The sequence below is a fragment of the Drosophila suzukii genome, chromosome 3 (genome assembly GCF_043229965.1).
Source record: "Drosophila suzukii chromosome 3, CBGP_Dsuzu_IsoJpt1.0, whole genome shotgun sequence".
Lineage (NCBI taxonomy): Eukaryota > Metazoa > Arthropoda > Insecta > Diptera > Drosophilidae > Drosophila > Drosophila suzukii.
This window is the reverse complement of record NC_092082.1, coordinates 14,235,390-14,257,138: the sequence shown is the minus strand read 5'-3', so window position 1 is coordinate 14,257,138 and position 21,749 is coordinate 14,235,390. Positions and strand designations below refer to the sequence as shown.

General features: G+C 39.1%; 5 protein-coding genes across 11 annotated transcripts in view; 3 read left to right on the top strand and 2 right to left on the bottom strand.

Annotated features, from left to right (window-relative positions):
- Positions 1-516: 516 nt before the first annotated feature.
- Positions 517-15,919, top strand: DopEcR (G-protein coupled receptor DopEcR). Its single transcript, XM_036815086.3, has 5 exons — positions 517-746; positions 1,300-1,495; positions 11,372-12,665; positions 13,191-13,449; positions 13,839-15,919. Exons 3-5 carry the CDS (start codon positions 12,533-12,535, stop codon positions 14,413-14,415), a joined length of 969 nt encoding a protein of 322 aa, XP_036670981.1. The 5' UTR covers positions 517-746; positions 1,300-1,495; positions 11,372-12,532; the 3' UTR covers positions 14,416-15,919.
- Positions 15,920-16,114: 195 nt separating this feature from the next.
- On the top strand, positions 16,115-16,976 carry LOC108020201 (probable RNA methyltransferase CG11342). Its single transcript, XM_017088309.4, has one exon. The coding sequence runs from the start codon at positions 16,140-16,142 to the stop codon at positions 16,854-16,856; it is 717 nt and encodes a 238-aa protein (XP_016943798.4). The 5' UTR covers positions 16,115-16,139; the 3' UTR covers positions 16,857-16,976.
- Positions 16,977-17,028: 52 nt separating this feature from the next.
- Positions 17,029-18,123, bottom strand: LOC108020200 (alpha-tocopherol transfer protein-like). The gene is made up of 2 exons (XM_017088308.4): positions 17,753-18,123; positions 17,029-17,694 (listed from the first exon to the last, which is right to left on the bottom strand). The coding sequence occupies exons 1-2, from the start codon at positions 18,055-18,057 to the stop codon at positions 17,064-17,066; spliced, it is 936 nt and encodes a 311-aa protein (XP_016943797.3). The 5' UTR covers positions 18,058-18,123; the 3' UTR covers positions 17,029-17,063.
- A 138-nt stretch (positions 18,124-18,261) lies between these two features.
- mRpS6 (mitochondrial ribosomal protein S6) lies at positions 18,262-18,961 on the bottom strand. Its single transcript, XM_017088311.4, has 2 exons — positions 18,790-18,961; positions 18,262-18,721 (listed from the first exon to the last, which is right to left on the bottom strand). Exons 1-2 carry the CDS (start codon positions 18,832-18,834, stop codon positions 18,323-18,325), a joined length of 444 nt encoding a protein of 147 aa, XP_016943800.1. The 5' UTR covers positions 18,835-18,961; the 3' UTR covers positions 18,262-18,322.
- Positions 18,962-19,523: 562 nt separating this feature from the next.
- The window catches only part of Cip4 (formin-binding protein 1-like Cip4), a 36,309-nt gene continuing 34,083 nt past the window's right edge, over positions 19,524-21,749 (top strand). For all 7 annotated transcript variants that reach the window (XM_017088325.4, XM_017088323.4, XM_017088322.4 and 4 more), the window contains exons 1-2: positions 19,524-19,680; positions 20,496-20,596. In XM_017088325.4, coding sequence (XP_016943814.3) covers positions 19,668-19,680; positions 20,496-20,596 — 114 coding nt within the window. In that variant the 5' untranslated portion in view covers positions 19,524-19,667. The remainder of the gene's footprint in view (positions 19,681-20,495; positions 20,597-21,749) is intronic.

Here is a 21,749-nt window from a genome sequence, read left to right as displayed (position 1 = left end):
TTTATTCTCTATACCAATTCCATTCGATTTTTATAAGTAAATTTGTATAGGAAGTAAAATAAAATTAGCAACTTTAAAGTGATTAAATACAATTTTAGAACCCAAATTTTCTACAAATCTTTGTCATATTTTAAATATAGCTTTAGAGCACTGCCAATTTTCCCCTTGAAAACTATATACTACCCAGTTTTAGTGGGAGCAACTAGATAAATTAATTAGTTTAACCAGCCTTTTGCCAGCGGCAGTTGGGGCATGCGCAGTGGAGCACTCTTGTTGGCGGTGCCTAAAAATATGCAGTGCTATTTTTACCTGCCACGAATATAAACAAACGCCATGTGCGTTTCGGGGAGAGCTTTCAGCTGGCGAAAGCTCGCTCTTCCTGTTGCTCGCCATTCCATTCCGTTTCCATTACCATTTCCATTTCCAGCTAAAAGCGGCCTCTCCGCTGGCCGAGTTCTCTCGGGGCGTTAGCAGCTGAGAAGGAAAAGCGATGGAAAAGCGGAAAAACAGTTGCCAGTTAGACAGTGAGCGCGTCGCACCTACGCACGCATCGAAGAGAAAGGAAAAGAAAAGATTCAGCGGCAGCAGCAGCAGCGCGTTCAGTGGTTGTTGTTGTTGGAAACGGTGGAAGCACACACACACACACACCTACACCTACACAACAGGCAGACACAACACCAACACACACACACCCACACATCAACACGCGGCCAGCAAACACAATTTTCAGCTGGCCAAAAAGAAAAGTTTGTTCATCCCCAAACGCTTTTTTGTTTATATACCCACTAAATTAAAATATTGGAAAATTAAAAATATTCCATACCCAAAAGTGATTTCAATTAAATTGTGCAAATTACGAGCCAAAGGATAATTGAAAAATCAAGGCACACACCTGCGCACATGTGTCTGTGAGAGGGTGCTGTGTATCTGTGTGAAAACGCCTGCGGCTGTATGTGTGTTGAAGGCTAAGCAGAAAATCAGCAGTCCACGGAAAAGCCAACAAGTAAAGTGCTACCGAAAATTCGAAAATTGGAAATAAAAAATTAGTTTAACACAGTGCAAAAGTGAAGATATTTACCAAATGTGGTAATCAAAATATTTCAAGGCAGCAAAGCCACAAATTATACCCCCAAAAAAAATTATCTTATCTGAAAACATAAAACCACTTAATCGAAACACCACCAAATGCATGCATTAAAATATTATTTAATTGATTCATTAGTGAGAAAGCGTTTCTTTGAGGGCCGCCGACTTTGGTTAGATATATCTTAAGCCCACATTCATCTAGATATTTTACAGTTCTTGCCTGTTGCAGCCAAAGCGTTAGCCAACAAAGTGATAAAGACAAAGTGTTCAAGAAAAAATGTACTACATGTTATTAAATATTATACAAAACAAAAAAGGAAACCACAAATAACTACTTAATAATCAAACGCTAAACTGGAAAAAGGAGCAATGGCAAGGCACAGGTTTTCAACAGGATGTCCCGTCTAAGGTGAGTACATTTTATGAGCCTTGCTCCAGACATCCTTTGTATCCTACCTCAACACAAAAAGATAGGAGATAAATGGGAGAAATAGGGGAACACTGCGAAAGAGCGAAGCAAAACATAAACAACCCCGAAAAGAGCGAAACACTAGGAGTGGTATATGGTTCAAAAGAAAGTGCTGGCTACCACTGGAACAAATTAGGTGGGGAGAACATTTATAAGGATGGGTTTTTGAAGATCTATTACGGATTTTTTAATTTCTTAGAAATCCATAAGGTATTCATTTTTTGACTTTGGAACTACCAGTTTTTTGGGAAATATTTTAGATATATGTAGGTACTTTATTTTGAGCATATAGTACATAGGAATGTATTTATGAATGCACCTGAGTAACTTTTCAAGGTAAAAAAATTCTCAAAAAATTAAAAATATGAAAAATAAATGTTTGTTTTTAAATGCATTCTTCATGGTTACACAAACATTAACCATTTTCCCAATGATTTAAATAGATATATCGTTTAAACCTCTAAATATTTTTAGTTGATCCAAATATATCTGTTACGTATCTGATTAATGTACAACAGATAAGATGTTTTTTAAATTTAAAGTATAAGACATTATTTATAAAATTGAATTAAAGGTAAATGAACATTTTTATGAAATGTAAGATATTAATATAAACCATTTTTTCTAACTTATAAATTTTTGACCATAGTTTTTTTCGGTGTACTCTTCCACGTTCTTCGCCAATCGGAAATGCTGTGCTGTTTTGCTCCTCTCCTTTATGGGCTGTCCTTCGGTGCTGATGTAGAGATACGAAAATAGGCAAAGTTTAGCAAAAAACCAACGAATTTCAGTTGGAAAGCTCAATGCAAAGAATGCCAGCATTCGTTTGGGGATTAGCCAAAGCCAAAGACTTTGCGCAAATACTGAAAAGCTCGGGCTCAGCGCATCATTTTCCACGCAAATTTCGTTTGCGAAAATTTCAATTTATGTGTGGCATACAGGATTTGCAGGACACACGTACATACGTAGCCTGCATCTCAGCCAAGATTATGTATCTGTAACTCGGTCACACATTGCCCCCCCTCCTTTTTTTCACTTTTATTGACTTTGTCATTTTATAGGCAATTTGTCTTTTGGCTGCCGTCGATAACTTTTGCCGTGTCATAAAATTTCGCGCCAAGCTATTGGCCCGTATCCTTATCCTTATCGGCAGGAACCGGGTTTCAGGCTCGGACTCCTTCGCTGCCAAGTTGTTTATTTTGTCGTAAATTTGCCTTCAAGGACGCGACAACACCGCACAGTCCGCCTCCCAACGCCCACAGCCCTTTACCCTCTCACATGGCCATTTTATCGATCACACAATGGGAAATTTCACACGTTGTCCCAAAGGGCTGGGAAATGGTTTGGGCCACGTACAGTGGTCAGTCGATTTTTTTAATTTACTTTTTTTGGTTAATTGTGGGGTACTGGGTTGGTTACAAGGTTTACGAATGTGGTATATGGACATGGTCGTGATACAATAGTTTTTTAATTACCTAACAGCTATTAGGATTTAAAAATGACACATGCTGGGTTATACTTTTAATTACAATTAAAGATGTTAAAAATTCAAATATTAAGGTCCCTAGAAAATTATAAAAAAAAATTTTAAAACAATATATAAAAAGATAATAAATAATAAAATGTATCTATATTAAAAATCTTTTAAAGGTTAAGTCAAAGACTAACTAAAATCATATGTCATTTCATAAAAAAAGTTATGATAAAATTTTAGTAAAAAACGGAACAGTAAAATAAGCGTACATCCTTTTACATAACAATTCATAACAAAATGGTCTTAAGGATATTCGGGTTCTAAAAGAAACGTACAACCTTTTAGGGAAGTAAATTAATAACAAAGGCTTAAGAATATCATGGGTTATAGGTTATATAGATCATAGGTTCGACTTAAGATATTTTTAAAGATATGGCTTGAACAGTTTTAAGGATTAAGTTTCTTGGGAACATAAGAAATGTTTTACTCAAAACCCCACTGTAGCGAGAATAACCCTCTATGTTTCGTTGCGTTTCGTAGCTCGTCTTTAATTACGTGTGCTGCAATTGGCAGCTTCAAGGTCGTTGCCGTCTTTTGCATAATTAAGGGTCACCCGCCCCACCGCCCACCGCCTCCCTCCATCCCTGTCTGACTCATTCATGCCCCAATCTCTCGCTCCCGTTCATGCCGAGTGGCTTTTGTTCTTGCCGCACAGTTTCTGAATAATGCAATTGACGCGGGCGTGTGGGCGCTGACACAGTTGCCATTTTTCACACATGACCGGCCAGCGAACTGAAAACAGAAGCCAGCGGCAACTGGCAGCGTGCAGCGTGCAACGTGCAACGAGCAACATGCAACACACACTTGCCGCATGTCCGGCACTCAAGTGCAATTTCCATAGCATACTTCAAGGCTGGCCGTAGTCTAATTTACATGCCAAATGACGCTCCTCTCGCTTTTCTGCCTTCCATTTTTCCATTTATGAGTCGTGACGTGTGACTGCGATTGTCCACCAGCCTTTTCTTTGCCGCTTTGTGTTTCGAAACACGTTTTCAATTAGTCCGATAAAGGAAGTAAAATGCCGCAGCTGCTGCTGCCCACACATTTGCATATGGAAGTGAGGGGGAAATTCCAGAGTGGGTTATTGGCAGTAAAAGTATGGGTTTCGCCCTTGAACCAAAACGGTAGCATTAACCTTAGCTGGTTTTCTGCAATGGGATTTAAATTAGTGCACTCCATATAAGCTTATCAGATCTTTATTGATGATTTTTTAATGAATTAAAAAATATTCACAAGACTTTCTTTTAAATAGAGACCGAAAATAATTTATACTTTTTATTTTCAAGAGGCTACTTTGGCTTTAACTTATTGGAAAACAAACAAAGATACTTTAATCAGCCTATTTGGGAAATAAAAGAATCTGGGAAGATAAGAAATCTTAAAAGCCTTTAAATACAAAAAAAACAAGTAATGATTTTATAATTTAATAAAAATTAAATTTACATTTAATGCCAGTTTGGGAAATAAAATAAATCTCAGAAGCCTTTAATTTCAAGAAAACTAAAAATATATTGATTTTAAAACTTAATAGAAATGAATTATAAATTGAATGCCTGATTTAACATTAAGTGAGTTTTTAAAGACTCAATATAAATTAATTAATTAGTGTTTTTTCACCATTCCATCTTAAAGAATTTAACAATATATACCTATTCAAAATTTATGTCTTTTTTGATTAATGGCCACAACGTGTCTGCATTTGGCGAATGTCGCGTGTTTTTGTTATTTTGTGGTACCCTCAAAAAACATTTTTTGGAAAGTAAGAATGGGATTGTTTTTTGGCGGCATTTCGGTTTAACAACAAATAGCCAGCCAAACAGATGAGGCAAACAAAAAAGTGTTGCTATATTTAAATGTCTTAAAATAACAACAACAAATTTAACAGAATATATAGATTCAGATACCAATTGGAAGAGGCGACTAACAGATACTCTTGGGAAAGTCTTTAAAATTATTTAAAATTCTTACAAAATTAAAAAATACAACAACAGAACCTAAAATATTTTTAAAAAGTTATATATTTTTGGATCCAATTATTAAGACACTTAAATAATGGTTCGTACATACCCCATCAACTATCGAAACTTGTTTTGGCGCCCACAAAAACCACATTTAGCCAATGAAAGAAAAACATTTTAGCCAAAACTGGCAGGGCAAAACAAAACAAGCGCTGGTCGATGGTCGGCCTAAATGGGCACACCCACTCAGCCTAAATTCTCCAGCACTCCCCTATTTTCCGCTCTCAATTTTCCTCCCCCAACCACTTTTCCCACCCGCGGTTTTTCCCAATTTCCCGCATTTCCTTTCACCTCCTTCCACGCACACACACACAAATCGCTACTTTCTGTTTGTCCTGGCCATCGTCTAATTAGTTGTGGGCTGTGACCGCCTTGATTTATATATTTATGATGGGCGTGGCCCTGGGCTGGTGCCAACTAATTGCCGCCAGCGATTCCCCGACCTTTTCCTCCTTGGATTCCTGATAGTGACCCTCGAAGAGTGGCTTTTCCCCCTCTTTTCCGCCGGCAACAGATACAGATACGGATACAAACTCATTCCCAGATACACACTCACACACACACACGTTAATCAGTGTGCATTTGGCAGCTGCTGCAAGCAAATTGGTTAAATGTCAAACCGTCCTCAGAGCTTCCGTCTCAATCCCAACCAGACTTGGCAGCTCTTTCAGCGTCAGTTTGCACATCGAGCCAATAAATTGCAAATGAAATACAAGTAACCAGGCGACGGATGAGCCTTGTGTGCACTGTGGGAAAAATATGAGAGCCAGGACTAAAGAAAAAATAAATTCATTTATATAATAGTTTTCAAAAATCTCTAGGGCTTTTATGTAATTATCAGAATATTTTTAGTACACCCAAAAAAGTACCTATAATTTTTAAAAGTTTATTATATCAAGTCACCAAAAACTACCATTAACTTAGGAAACTATCATATATCAAGATACTATTTGACATTATCCCTTTATTTTGGTAATAATACTATTAATTCTAACATTATAGGTAATTTCGTTGTTGTGTGTAACAGAGATATATTGTATACCAATTTTCGCAAATTACTAGAGATTTAGCTATTTAAGGGATGCTGGAAGCACAGAAATTAAGCTCAAAAATTGTATATCGCAAATAAAGTTATTCAAAGGGTATCAAAATACAAGTAAAAGGACCCCAAAAAAGGGGCTAAAAACATAAGAAACTAATTTTTATAGATCCTGAGGTAACACCCCAAATGCTTGTCATACTTTTTCTCTCCGTGTAAGTGCATAAAAACCGCACCGTCATGATCCCGCGTTCCAATTTCACCCCCCTGGCCATTGGCCCTATTCACTTCCCCTTCGCTTATCAATCAGACAGCAAATAACAGCAACAAATAAACAAGTTGCTGCATTTAAGGAGCCATGGCGCGAATGACAAATTGATGCATTGCCGTATTGATTGGCCGACTGGCTGGCTTTGCTATTGCCACACTGCCACAATGAACGCCTTGACTGAATGTCAAGTCGCAGCATTGAAATGAATTTCGTGTCGTTGCTTTTTTTATTGATCGATTGTTCCAGTGCTTGATAGAGTGTGTGTGTGTGTGTGTGTGTTAGGATATAGCCGGTATCAGGAGCCAATACAATTGTCCTTAGCGCCGAGTGCCGCAAGTCTTATTTATTACGCATACGTCACGTTGTCGAGTGGGTTGGGCGGAAGTGGAAGTAAAGAAGAAGAGGGGGACAGCCCATGACTGTGACCCTGTCAATTGTGCAACATCTGCAAACCCTTGCATTTCGCCATGTTCAAGCTAATTCGAATAGAAAAAAAATGTATCCAAGGGGAAATCAGTATTACTAAGAAAACCCAGAGGGGAATAGAACAATATAAAACTGAAACACGCGCGCGACGCCAAGTCGCTGTTTGTCCTTGGCCCGAGCCACGCCCCCTGAAAACTCCATCACATCACCGCCCTCGCAACGCAAAATTGGCCCAAATAAAAGCATTGCGTATACGACATGTGGTACGGCATTTTCACAATGCGGTTTATGGCCATAACAGCGGGTAGCACGTGAATTTAAGTTGGCCCAATCACGCACCCCCCGCCGACATTTATTTCGGGTACGGAATTATTCAGGGCATTTCATAGGGAAATTGGATTTCTTTCTTTTTATGACGTTCCCCGGCGAAATTACTGTTTTCGGGCTGCTCATTATTATTATGCCAACATGGAGTTTGGCCACAGATGGCACATTTAGCAGACACTTTTGGGCTGAGGAGCCTGCTATTGCTATTGATTTTTGCAGACATTATTTAACCAAGTTTGGTTTATACGAAGAGAAATAAACTTCACATAAACACAGCTCTACTAATAAATACAAATATTTATATATTATTTATTTAACAATGTAAGTTAAATACTACGGAGAGTTCATCTGTTTTATTTGAAATTTGTGTATTATTTGAATTAGTTGTTTTACATTTTGGCAAATTGCATTTAATTTTTAAAGCAAGGAAAGAAAACAATAAAACTGTATTTTGAATTAATGGTTTTAATTCAAGTTAGTATATTGACTTTCCCTAATAGTTTAGAAAATGTGTATTTAAAAATTACAACAAGAAAGTTAATTTTAAACTTTATTTTGCTTTTATATTTTCTTTTATCTGTTTTCAAGTTCGAATATATAATCCTTTAAAATTGCAATTGGTGGTAATAAATTTCATTTTATAGATTCTAGTATCGGTTGTATAACCAATATAATATTGAATTTCCCCCAGTAATTTATTGTGACCGAACTGTTGCATTCTGTGGCAGAGCTACCAGCTTTCTCCCACTTTAATTGCAATTTGCCTGCAGGCATTTTTGGGTTGACAAAAGTTTGTGGCCAAAAGTTTGGCTCGGTGAGCGGTGGGCGGTGGGCGGTGGGCGAAGCAACAGGCTGCAGGACCGCCTGCAAAGTCCTTAAGCCACTGAGTGACAGGAGCTGCCAAGTCTAGCCTGGGACCACGCCCCCTCCTCCACCGCCGCCCCCTTCTCTGAAGGACTAGCATTTTGCAGGCATATGCGACATTTGACATGCGTAAGCATAAATTATGCAGTCGCCCCGCCAGATGCACTGAGCAAAACAGGTGGTCACAAGTAAGTGCGGTGAATAAAGTATTACAAAATAGCTACGGCGCTGTGCTGAAATGAAAATAAAAGCCAAGGTGAGGTCATGCTTATGTAAAGACGCAGCCACGTGGATGGCGACGATGACGTGGCACGCCCACCCTTCCGCAGCAGCCTTGTCAGCCTGCCACCCACCGCCCTTCGCCCACCACCCACCGGTCCACCCTCTTTTCGTCCTGGGGCCTCCTGCCAACACAACTAACGTCATCAAACGGGTAGTATCCTTCTTCTTGGGCCTGCAGCTCGCCTTGGCCTTTGTTGCGGTATTTCGCAATTTTGTTTAAACACGTAGACATCCAAAAGTTTATTTATAGCGCCCAAAAGCTTTTCTCCATCCTGTAACTTTTATACACACCCATTTGTACCCATACCTACCCGTACTTCCCACCTGCCTGACATTTGGATAATATATAGGGAGTATATATGGTTTTATGACAGTGTCACATTCGATGGTTTTCCGGCTCTGTTTGTGTTTCGTTTCAAAGTTTTTTGTGTTGTTTGAGGCGACATAAAACACGCATGGGATACATATTTTATGGGCCCGAACGCTGGGAAATCTACAGAACAAGAAGTGAAAACAGGCCATCGGAAAGTCGGGCGCAAACATACAGTGCGTTTCGGGAATGTAGGCCAGTTACATATTTGGCATGCTTTCAAAGTTGCTCTTTTATGGTAAAAAAGCAACGAAAGATTTCTCAGAATATATATAAAAATTAAAAGAATATTTATAAATAGTGAATTTGTGAATTAATAAAATAAAAGTTACCACCAAACCAAGCTATCAAAATTGGATATAAGACAATATTACACAAAACGAGATTATCTTTACATTTTTACAAGGTTCTTCATAAAACTATTTTTCGATTTTATTATATTTAAAGACAAGACTCTGCAATTTAATTATTTATTAGTTTTTTTAAACATTTAAGTTATATCTATATTTCAAATTTATTGATTTAAAAGTGACTCTGTCTAGTGCCATTAAAATATCTAATCAGATTAAACAGAAAAGCAATACAACTTTTTAATAAACATTATATCACAGCTCAAAAATATGACACTATTCAAGTTGGTTCATTATTGCTTTAGCAGTTTTTTGATGTTTATATTTATGTTCATTTCGTTTAGCATTCATCATAAGCTTTAATGGTCAGCTATGTGGGTCACTTAAATTTTCAACTGAAGCCCGAGCTCTATTTTCCACAGACCGGCTTGCAGCATCCACAAATCCGTATCTCTGTATTTAAGTGGGTTAAAAACTGCCTTTTTTTTAATAGCAAGACTAAAGCTGCCCCTGAAAAGCCGGCCACATATGGTTTTTAATTATTCCAAAGGCTTAATGACCTGCCCTGCGTTTCCCAGCGGCAATCAAAATCTCATCAGCTTGTTAGCGGTTCCCTCGAAGAACAATGAGCACATGTTTACATAATTAATCACTGGCCGCGCTTATTGATTATCCTTCCGAGAAAAGGAGCAGAGGGTTCGCTGAACCCATTTCTGGTCCTTTAGTTTCCGGTCTTTCGAAGGGGGGAACTCATTATGCGAAGGGGTCCATTTGAGTTGGCAGCAATAACAGTTATTTCAGCGTAATTGCAGTGGGGACAGCCGGCGTGGAGTCCAGTGGATTTGAATGGCTCGTAGGCCAGGAAGTCATTTGCACAAATGACGTTTTCCCTGCCACCGTCATCAACTGCAGTGGCTTACGTAATGATTGACAATCAGGTGGAAAATGGTGTTTTGCTGGGCTGAAGGATAGAGGTGTCCTAATGCAATTCATTGATATTTATTACCTGGCCAGTGACTGACTGTCGAACCCGAAGCGTTACCCCGTTATCGTTAATTAAATTACCAAGTTGAGGGGCGGAAAGGGGGCGCAAATGACAAACTTGTTACCTCACTCAACATCGACATCCCCTAATGCCACCCCCTAATGGCATCCCCCTCATCCCTCTCCTTCTTGGCCACATGGAGCACCCCCGTCGATGTCTAATGGCATTTGATAATGGTGTTTGTGTTTGTGTCTGCGTGGAAAATGGCACGATGACGTAGTGATTGCTCTGATGGAGACTGCGATGTAAGTCAGTGGTGACAATTGAATAGTAAACAAAAAGGCTACCTTTTCCTTATTGGGGAAAGCAGGGACTATTTTTAAGGTGGGTTAAAAAACGTATTTAGTTTTGTTGTACAGTATAGCATTTATTTATTGAAAGTATTAAATAATATTTTTATAATGTTGTAGATGTTGATGATATTTAATAATAATATCTAATCTCAATAACTTATTGAGGTAGGTACTTTCTGTATTGTGTACAATATAATATGATATATTCAATTAATAATATTTTAAAAAAATCCTAATGGCAAATATTCAAGTTAAAAGTTATAGGGTTAATCGGGAAAATCGATGATAAATTGATCGAAATTATAATATAATGGTTCATATTACGTACAACAAAATTAAAAATGTACCTAAAATTTAAAGAGCTCTAATAAATCCTTAAAATTGTTAGATCACTATAATTAAACACACAATTTTTTAAGTTGAACATAAAAATATTTAAAAACGTTTTTTATTGATTATCTTAAGTAGCTATAGAATATAATATATAAAATAAATTTTTTTATAATCTGTATACTTTAAACCCCTTAAAACCACCAAAACCTGCCGAAAAATAGCCAGCTTAGCAGCACTCGCCAGGGGTCGGTTAAATATGGATAGAGTGGGCGTGATCGATGACGGTGGTCCGCAAATAGAGACCAAAGCGCAGACCCCTCGAGATTTTTAACAGTTCCAGGCCCTCGAGAGACAAACCCAGTTTGAGCAGCCGGCCAGTGACAGCTATGGCTCTCAAACTGTGTCAAGTGGCGCCGCAAAGTGGGTCATTGCAGGCGGGAAAAGTGGGTGGTGGTGGTGGTGGGGGTGGTGCTGGTGCTGGTTTGGGTGGCTCTGAAATAGCAGGCAAGTGACTGGCCCAGGATAAGCACGCTTATGTAAAGCGTTTGTGCAGCTAAAAGGCTCTTTCCGCCTGCTGCCGTATGTGGGATAATTTATTGATTGGCTCAAGATGGGATGAGATTCCATAAACTATTATTTATACTTAATTCCTTTGTCCTTGCAGATGCGCACAATTAGCTTAAACTGACGGCAGGACGTGGAGAGCAGGAGCAACAGCAACAACAACAGCCAGAATTTACAAGCAAAAGGATAATCACAATCACCAAGCAGCGAAATAAATTACCAAAGCCGATACTTAACAACCGAACTATTATCGAACTATTTTAACAACTTAAATGTAGCACAACAGAAGCCTTACAAAACAACAAAACCATTTGTGCTGTGCTTTAATTATAGTCAAAACAGAAAAAAACACGAAAACAACCCCGAAAACCGCGTAATTATTACACATTAAATAATAATAATCATTATTCTTCCACTTGCGAGTTTGAAATGTGTACATTTTTAAATCGATATTTAAACTAGTAGCGAATTATTAAATACCAAACGAATAACAGTTTAACGTTCATTAAAACTTAGCAAAGAGCGTTGTGAATTTAACAAAAAAAAAAATAAATAAATCAAAAATTAAACGGTTAACGATCCTCTAAATTAGAACAAAAATGGTACGCAATTAGTAGAATTTAAAAGTAAGATTTTAATCCAAGCTAAATTTTTAAACGAGCTTCAAACACACACGTTGAAAAACATAAAAACTCACCCACACCCGGGCAGAACCTTATCCTTAACCTTAACCACGGCGGCAGGATTGTAAGGGTAACAATCAAATGCTTGGCTCAGCGCCAAAAAATAGGCAGCAGCACAAAGCACAGCCCAAAAGTAGGCAGTAGAAAATTTATACAAATTCGGCGCCAGCGGTGGAAGAAGGACGAAAAAAGCGCCAAGGACTCCGACGACCTTCGCGTGTGCAAGCGTCGTTGCACAATAAAGGACGCCACTAACACTCTCAGCCAGACACAAGTACACCTATACCTACCCATACACTCACCCAGACACACAGGAAATCACACACACACACATACGTCCACAGGACAATTGCATGGGCGGCCGCCATGACCGGAAGTGAAGTACGGTCACGTCCACGTCCACTGGCCTTTGCATAACAATCAGCCCGCCAAGGAGCCGCCAAGAAAGCAGCAGGAGAAAACAGGAGAAAGCAGTGAAAGCAGGTGAACAAGAAGGCGGCAAGGGAGAGAGAGAGAAAACAGGAATAATAACAACGAGCACAGGAGCGCCACTTTCACCCGCCAGCGGCCCCTTAAAAATGCAGGAAATGAGCTACCTACAGGATAATTCCAAGATTGAGGCCCTCACCAAGGCGGTGCTCATATCCATACTGGGCGTGGCCATCGTCCTGTCCAACCTCCTCATCATCGCCACCTATGCCAACTTCAAGGGTACGTTGCACGCATAATATGCGATTGATACTTTCAACAGGAACATCTTGAACGCGGTTAGGTTTGGTCTCAGGAACTCTTCTTTCATAACATAACAAAAATATGTGTTATATCTTATTTAAGTGTTTAGTTTTGCATCCTTAAAAGGAAAGAGTATGAAGTAAAACAGCATCTTCCCTAATTAAATGTCATGTGTTTTTGTTGTCTTTATTGCATTACCGATTTAAAGAACCCATTTTGCTTAAATATATTATTTATTAAAGCCACTTAATTGAACTAAATCTGTGGCCCACAATGTTTTACCCATAATAGACCAAAAATGTTATCTTTTAATGTATTTTTGTTTCATTGTATTGGATAAATGAAAAATACCTTTGGCTATAAAATAGTTCTAGTGAATGTCGTAAAAATAGACACGCCCAACAAATTTATTGAATGAATCATTTTGAACTTATGGTTTGCATTTGTTTTTTTATTTAACAACAATCTTATAATTTCTCTGGCTAATGCAAAATGTGCCCACAGGACCCACAGAGGTGATAAACTACTACCTGTTGTCCCTGGCCATTGCCGATCTGCTGTGCGGTCTGCTGGTGGTGCCCTTCTCCGTATATCCCGCTTTGACTGGAGAATGGATGTACGGCGACATTGTGTGCCGCTTCACGGGGTATCTGGAGGTCACTCTGTGGGCGGTGTCTGTCTACACCTTCATGTGGATATCGGTGGATCGGTATTTGGCGGTGCGCAAACCACTGCGATATGAAACGGTCCAGACGAAGACGAGGTGAGTGGGGGATCTTTAGATCCCTAGTTGGAAAATATAAAAAGAAAACTTAAAAAAATCTAATAATATATAGTTATGCACATTGTAGTAATTTATAACACTATATATCTTAGGCTTAATTTTTATGAACTTATCATTTTGACTTTTTTAAATAAAATTTTAAAATATTTCTGTTTAAAATTCAGTACTTATAATATTTTAATATTTTGTCGACGTATTTTAAATTTTCGATTTTAAAATTTATTTATCGATCGATAAAGTTCGATATATTTTTGATTTTATATAGATCCGATTTATTTTAAGTGGAATTCATTCTTGATATCATATCCTTAGTCTGTAAACGTATTACCATCTTTTTGATCTCCAATATTATGATCCATTTACTGCAGATGCCAATGCTGGATGGTGTTCACCTGGATATCGGCGGCCCTGCTCTGCTGCCCCCCAATTCTGGGCTACTCGATGCCGATCGAGAACAACATGACGCACATCTGCATGCTGGACTGGGGGAACATGGCCGCGTATACTGTCACACTGGCCATTTTAGTCTTAGGTCCCAGCCTCATTTCAATCGTACACAACTACGGCTATATCTTTGTAATGATGCGTAAGATTAGGTCCGGCGAGCCGATACACGATAAAGAATATGCAACTGCTCTGGCTGAAAATTTATCGAACCCTAGTCATATGATGTCATTCGCATTAGTCTTTGCATTCTGGGTGTCCTGGCTGCCATGGATTCTGTTGCGTCTGTATGAGGTGGTCACGGGCTATGTTATCCAAAGTACTCTTATCAACTTCGCCGTCGTCTGGATCGGCATATTGAATTCGTTTTGGAAAATTTTGATCATGACCAGTATGTCGCCGCAATTCCGTATCGCTTTGAGAGTATTTTGCTTAACCATTTGTTGTAAGACTAAGGGCCGTTTGCAAGCAGAGCTAATCGGGTTGGACCCAGATGACTAGAGTTAGATTTAGATTTTCATTCTCCTCAAAAAAAATTCAAATAACTATCCGCAAAATCCCCCATCCAACCCCCTTTCCGCCATCCCTTTGAGAAGAACCACAAAGTCCTGCAAGTAATAAAAAAAATTGGTTGTAATTGCATTGAGCCATTTCCTTAACAATCTCTCTCTCTATATAAACACTTACTTGCCTGTTTGCCATATAGTTGCATATTTACGGGCCGTTTGGCGCTACGCGACATGCCAATGAAAGCACCACCAACCGAACACAGCCACTGAAAAACTGAAATACGCAACCACTCAGCCACTCAACCACTCAACCACCCAACCACCAATCATACAGAAAACCACACAGAGACACCAAAAACACAGACACGTTGAAAGACATATTCATATTTCTAGACCTAAGCTAAGCTAAGAGTTTTTAGCGTATCCAATTATGATTGATTAATTGATTGATTGATTGCATTGAATTGATTGACGATTATTATTGTGTATTTATGAGCTTACCACGTATATACTTGTACTTAACTCTAGCCATATGTATTTGTAGCAGCGATTCAAATTCTAATTCGTAGACAAGAGACAATTCACTAGGCAAGAACAACATTTCCGTTTCCGGTTTACAGTTCAAACTTGCTACTACAAAAAATATAACAAAAATATACGAAAATCATATGCTACTCAAGAAGCAAGATAATTATCTAAAGAATGCATAAGTATATACCTTTTTCAAAGTCCATATTAAGTAGCATTTAGAATTTTACAAACAAATCGTGTAGAGTTTATTAAACAATTTGCCAAACTTGACGACGGGCCGGAAATGCAGAATTCAAAATTCTAACAAAATTCAATCTTCGCACGCTTTGCGAATGCGCTTTAGAAACGGAAAACCCAGGCCCACTAAACGAATAAATACAAGAACTCAACACAGCAAAAATGTTAAAATCCAAAAGCGAAGAAACCCGAAAAAACATTTCCAGTAGTTCTTAGCGATATAAATAAATAATGAAAATGAAAGGATATAGGCTAGTGTCAAGATTCGATCGTTGTTAAAATCGCAGATGTATGTACATATTTTCCTTTTGGCCGCCCCCGAACGCTTCGATTTGGTGGGGTTACCCATAATTTCGCCTAGTTCCCTTAGTGGGTCAAATTCAGTTTCCCAGGACCTGCCGTTGAAGCGTCCAGGGTCCCAAGTCGAGTGTTTGTAGTTGAATATTATTGACGATTATTGATGATATATAAGCCGCAAACATGCCGAATGCGAAAATAATGAACGAACTCGAAAACGAAACATTGTGTATATTTTGTTGTTGTACATTTCATTGACGATCTTTTGTACATTTAGTTATAGTTCGAAACTAATTTATACACATAAAAAGGCAAGTGTTATCGATTTTTAAGTGTAAGGAAATTGTTAGAGCCATATAAGCAGATAGAAAAGTCGTTTCGAAAAATATAAACAATGAACGCAGTAAATAAATGCAAAAATGATGATAAGGTATGGTGAGTTTTATTGGGGGATAGGATTCCATTTGAATTTGGCGCTTTTTCAGCAAGAATACGATTTTCAGCACTGGCTCTCTAAAAGTTGTAGATGGCGTATTTGGAAGCGCTACTATAGATGGCGTAATAGTTCGTTGAGGAAGCCGAACTATTGGTATTTCAGCCCACTGTCACACCATTTAAATAGATTTTTTAAACGTGCTTATAAACAATAAAATGGACATTAGAAACAACGATCCCGGCGCCGTTCAATATGGCAATTTTTTCAACTATTATCAATTTAATTCAGCCCCGGATCGTGTAAAGCTACTGCCGGATAAAGATGTATGGTTGCCTTCCTTGGATGGTGGGGAATCAACCGGAAGTATTCCTTATATTGTCCTGGATGTGGGCTGCAATTGCGGCGTATTTACCCAACTGCTACACAAGTACTTGGAGGAACGTCTTCAGAGATCCGTAAAAATTCTAGGAGTAGATATAGACCATCGACTGATACAACGCGCCCTTGATGAAAACGAATCCCCGGAAAACATAAGCTACGCCTGCGTGGATGTCCTAGATGATGATGCCTTCGAATCTGTGAGAAGCTATCTGCATACACAAAATCGCCAGAAGTTCGATGCCATTTGCTGCTACTCCATTACCATGTGGATTCATCTTAATCACCATGATGAGGGTCTCCAATTGTTTCTGAGGAAGCTCTCAAATCTGGCAGAGCTTCTGGTGGTGGAACCACAACCCTGGAAATGCTATCAAAAAGCCGAAAAACGTCTAAAAAAGGCGGGAGAGATTTTCCCCCTATTTCTAGAACTTAAGTGGCGATCTGATGTGGAACTGCAGATAGAAAAGTACCTGGAAGATACCCTGGACCGAAGGAAGATATTCGAATCCACTCCCACAAAGTGGCAGCGAAAGATTTGCTTCTACAGATAATGATTCAAAGTCTTAATACTAAGGATTATGTAAATATATATTATCGTTCTTTTCTAAGGATAGGGTAGCATACCATTTATTTCTTTTCCAATGACAATTTATTGCATTTATGTAAAAATAGCTAATTATTAAAATTTTAACTAGATAAAAGGTTAGAATTTTCAATTAATTTTTGACGCAAAGATTAAGAATTCCAAAACACTTCCACTAATCCACGTTGAGCTTTCTGAAGGAACCTTCGATTCCAAAGAGCCCTTCAAAATCAATGGGTTTTCCCGGTCGCAGGCTCTCATCAGTTCCATAGTTGGCATTCTCCTTAAAGAAGTCGTTGTACTTATCCATCTTCTTTTCCCAAGCGGCCAAAATTTCCGGCACTGTGCCATTCTCCCCGCCGTATTCCACCGGAAGATATTTTAATGGGATTTGCTCCGTCAACTGATCCATTTTGTTGCCATGCACAAAGAGACGTGACTGCATCTTCTTGGACATCATGGGCTTGAACATGTTGAATATCTGTTCGAATCCGGTGATGGTATTGATGAAATGTTGTGCCTTCAAACGCAGCGGAAGAGCCTCCTCGGAAAACACAGTCATTTTCTTGGCCATCGATGGTGTCATCTGGAACATGTGCGCCGCAGTAGCATCCTTCATGTCCATGATAAAAACTACTCCATTAACATTGGCGTAGTCGTCTTCCAAAATGGCAATCTCCTGCATGGCCTGGGCCACTTTCATGACCTCCAAGATGTGATACTTTTCAACGGGACACAGGCCCATCCTCCAGATGCCGATGCGTGGTCCAGTTTCGTTAAGGGGAGTGGGTAGATAGATAATTGCCCTGCTCAAAAAATAAATAAGTGCCTATTTCCCTTGGTTTTCCTTATAATGTTCCTTACCCCGTTTGGTGAATCTCCCGGAACTTGCCCTCCGTGGTGCTGGTAACTCTAAAGTATTCTGGATACTTGGTCTTCAGCGTGTAGAACTTATCTAACTTGGCCTTGGCCCGCTCCAAACTGTACTTGCAACCACGCAGGAAGGCCACCAGAAACTGATCATCCATGCGCGGATTCAGATGAGGCTGCTGCTCGATCCAGGTCTTGAATGCCTGCAGATCAGCCTCCAGACGATCGGGATCCTCCTTCAGCTGCTCATTGGCCAACTTTTGCAGCTCTGGCGTGAGTGGGCGGATTTGCGGTGCCATTTCTTGGATCTAGAGGAAGTACTAGTGAACTGCTCGGCGTTTCTTGGGGCACTAGCCGCCCAATCTACGTTCTATTGATGGTCGAATTTTACGGACCTTTATCAATTGTCTGATAAGCGTCCGATTGGGGGCCGTAAACTAAACAAAGACAAACACTGTGCAAAATGCCCAGATAAGCAGGGCATTTCATAAGAAATACTTCAGTTTAAATTAGCCAAAGATCGACGGACTGCACGGGTCGGGTTTAAATAGATTTATTCGGGGTTTACTTCTGGAAGGGATAGTAGTCCAAGCCGGAGTTGTAGTTGTACTTCTTCTTTTGCTTTTTCTGGGCGGCCGCAATGATTTCCTGGACATCCTTGCGGTAGGCGGGCGGCAGCATCTCGTCGTGTAGCGTGCAGGGCTTTTCCTCGGGCTCCGTCACCTTAAAGATGTAGCGCCGAATGATGTCTATGTCGCGGCCGAACTCCTCCTTCAAGTCGGCAATCCTCGTGGGCGCCGTATCGAAGGCGATGGTAAAGTGGGTGCCCTCGCGATGAACCACTCCATGCTCACTGACTTTGTGGGGCAGGGCACGGGTTCCCAGGTTCTCCAGTTTCCGGATAATGCCGCCCTTATCCAGGATGGACTCTGCTGTCCTCTTAATTACGGAAATCAGTTCGGGCTGTCGAGGGAACACATATTTCTTATTTACTTTTATGTAACTGCCGGTTGATTTCATGTGCTACTCACGCGAGGCAATTGGCGCAGCACCAGGGCTAATTCGTAGGAAGGCATTGTGGTTGGTGGATAGTGGTAGCTATTACGCGTTTTAATATAGTATTTAGGGATTTTAATTGAAAGTTTTAATTCATTAAAATGTAGGCGGAACTATAATAATACGGAACGAACAGCTGTTGTGATAAAAGTATGGAAACAATACCTAAGGCCTGGCGTATACGGTCACACTGCACAGTGGGATAAAATAAATTATCATGAAAACTTAAACATTTTAGTTATTTATACAAAGTAATGGAGACTGAAATATAAATACATTGATATAAATGTTATACGTTTGTAAAATTATTTCAAAATTGTATTCATTTATTAAAACCTATCTCGCCGTTTCTTAAAGTTCTTAAAGTAAATACTAATAAATGTAGAGCTCCAAATTTATATATATATAAATACAATTGTTTTTTAACATCTCATTATTTAACTTAATTCTTATTACTATTAAACAATCCACTAGATGATAATAATAAATTAAAAATATTTAACCAAATAAACAGATTCCATTTTTAACCATGAAAAATACAGAAACCCGTTAAGCTTAAGCTAAGCTAGATGTTAAAGTATTTTAAATAAACGGCCTAAAAACATGACCGACATCTGAACTATCGATAGCTGTAATCGACCTCAAGTCAAAGCGGATGAGAGTTATCGAATTCAGATGTGACCATCCGCCAACCGCAGCGAAATATGGAATATGAAAATACCCTGGTATGGTCTGTCCTTTTCGATTTCGCGTTTTTAATTTCGGAAAAAAGATTGACGTGAAAACAACGAGCGGATAGTTGCGATTGAAAAGCGGATAAAATTGTTTTTCGCACGCCAAAAAGGAGAAACAAATGCTTGCGTTGTGTGAGTGCGGGTGTTCCCACTGTGTGTGTTTGTGTGTGTGCAAATGTCGCCCGAATTATGACGCATGTCGAAGTGCAAGCGTAAAATAAAACCCGAAAATGAAAGAAGTTGCAACTGCAAATGCAGAAAAAAGATAAAACAAAAAATATAAAAAAACGGTGGAAGAAGAAGAGTGCGTGCACTCGGCAATTGTTGTTAGTTGTGTGTGCGAGTGTGCGTGTGTGTTGTGTGCGAAATTATGTAAATACAACAATTGTAGAGTTCCAATTGTCCTCTCTTTTTCTCAATTATGAAATGCAGTTGCATTGCCCACTCTCCCTCTCTCTCTCCCTTTATCTTTCTCTCTCTCTTTGCGCAGCGAAATACCAGTGCATAGAATTTTCCTATTTAGAAAACCCAAATATAACTCCAAAAATCCCCCAAAAGCAGGGTTTTAACTCTCATTACTTATCATTTCACCTTTTTTTCTACCTGCCGCTGCAACTGACACGTCTGCATTGCCACTCTTTTTTTACATGCTTTCTTACCTGCCCAACCACCGAAAAAAAAAACACATAAATGAAATATATATGACTCGAATTGCTCTCTTTCATAGAAAATTAAACATCGCGTCGCGCAACGCTGAGAGAAAAAAAAACGGAAAATGAAAACGAAAAAGCAACTATAAAATTAATTAACCTTTGCGGGAAAATATAATAAAAACGTATAAAAGTTCTCATCTTCTCCCTCGCTTTCTCCCTCTCTCCCCATCGCCTGTGGATTACATTATCTTCTGTGGATTATTATTATAACGACAACAAAAACAACAACAACAGTGGCAAGCGGATCGAGCAGAAGCAGCAGCAACAACAAACTGGCCGAATCGGAAAACACAGCGCAAAACTCCAGCAACATGAGTTGGGGCACCGAGCTATGGGTAAGTTCTTGAGTTCTTGGGGTCTTGAGTTTTTCTGGGGATTATCTCTGCAGATTCGGAGAACATACTGGGGAATTCTAAGAGAGGCAAAGCACTTAAATCCTTACAAAATTGTTTCATCTATAAGTTCACTAAAAAATTAAATGTTTATAAGCGGTTTTTTATAAAAGTATCGATATGAAGTTATCCGAAATACCGAAATTCAAGTTTCCAAAATAAAAACTTAACAACATATTTTGATATTTTTATAGAAACTTAAAAATAATCTCGAAAATGTTATATCTTCAGCAATTAAACTGACTTTTAAAAACATGTTTCTATTCATTGATTCCTTTTTATACCCGTTACTCGTAGAGTAAAAGGGTATACTAGATTCGTCGGAAAGTATGTAACAGGCAGAAGGAAGCGTTTCCGACCCCACAAAGTATATATATTCTTGATCAGGATCACTAGCCGAGTCGATCTAGCCATGTCCGTCTGTCCGTCTGTCCGTCTGTCCGTCTGTCCGTCTGTCCGTCTGTCCGTCTGTCCGTATGAACGCTGAGATCTCGGAAACTATGAGAGTTACAATACTGGGATTAGGCACGCAGATTCCTGAGATTCCTGCGCAGCGCAAGTTTGTTTCAGCACAGTGCCACGCCCACTCTAACGCCCACAAACCGCCCAAAACTGTGGCTCCTACAGTTTTGATGCTAGAATAAAAATTTTAACTGAAATGTATTGTTCTCATCAATACCTATCGATTGACCCAAAAAAAAGTTTGCCACGCCCACTTTAACGCCCACAAACCGCGAAAACCTGTGACGCCCACAATTTTCATGCTAGATAAAAAATTTTAACTGAAATGTATTGGTCTCGTCGATACCTATCGATTGATCCAAAAAAAAATTTGCCACGCCCACTCTAACGCCCATAACGCTTAAATCTGTATACCGCCGGTAGGTGGCGCATTTTAATCTCGCTTTGCTGCTTGCATATCTCCATATAGCTGAGTAACGGGTATCTGATAGTCGAGGTACTCGACTATAGCGTTCTTCCTTGTTTTTTGATAAAAAAGCTGTGGTCGTACTTTCACAATTTATGTTTCGTTATACTAACTACAAGTTATTATTCGTTTACTATCTAAAAATCGAATACCTTTTTATTTTATCAA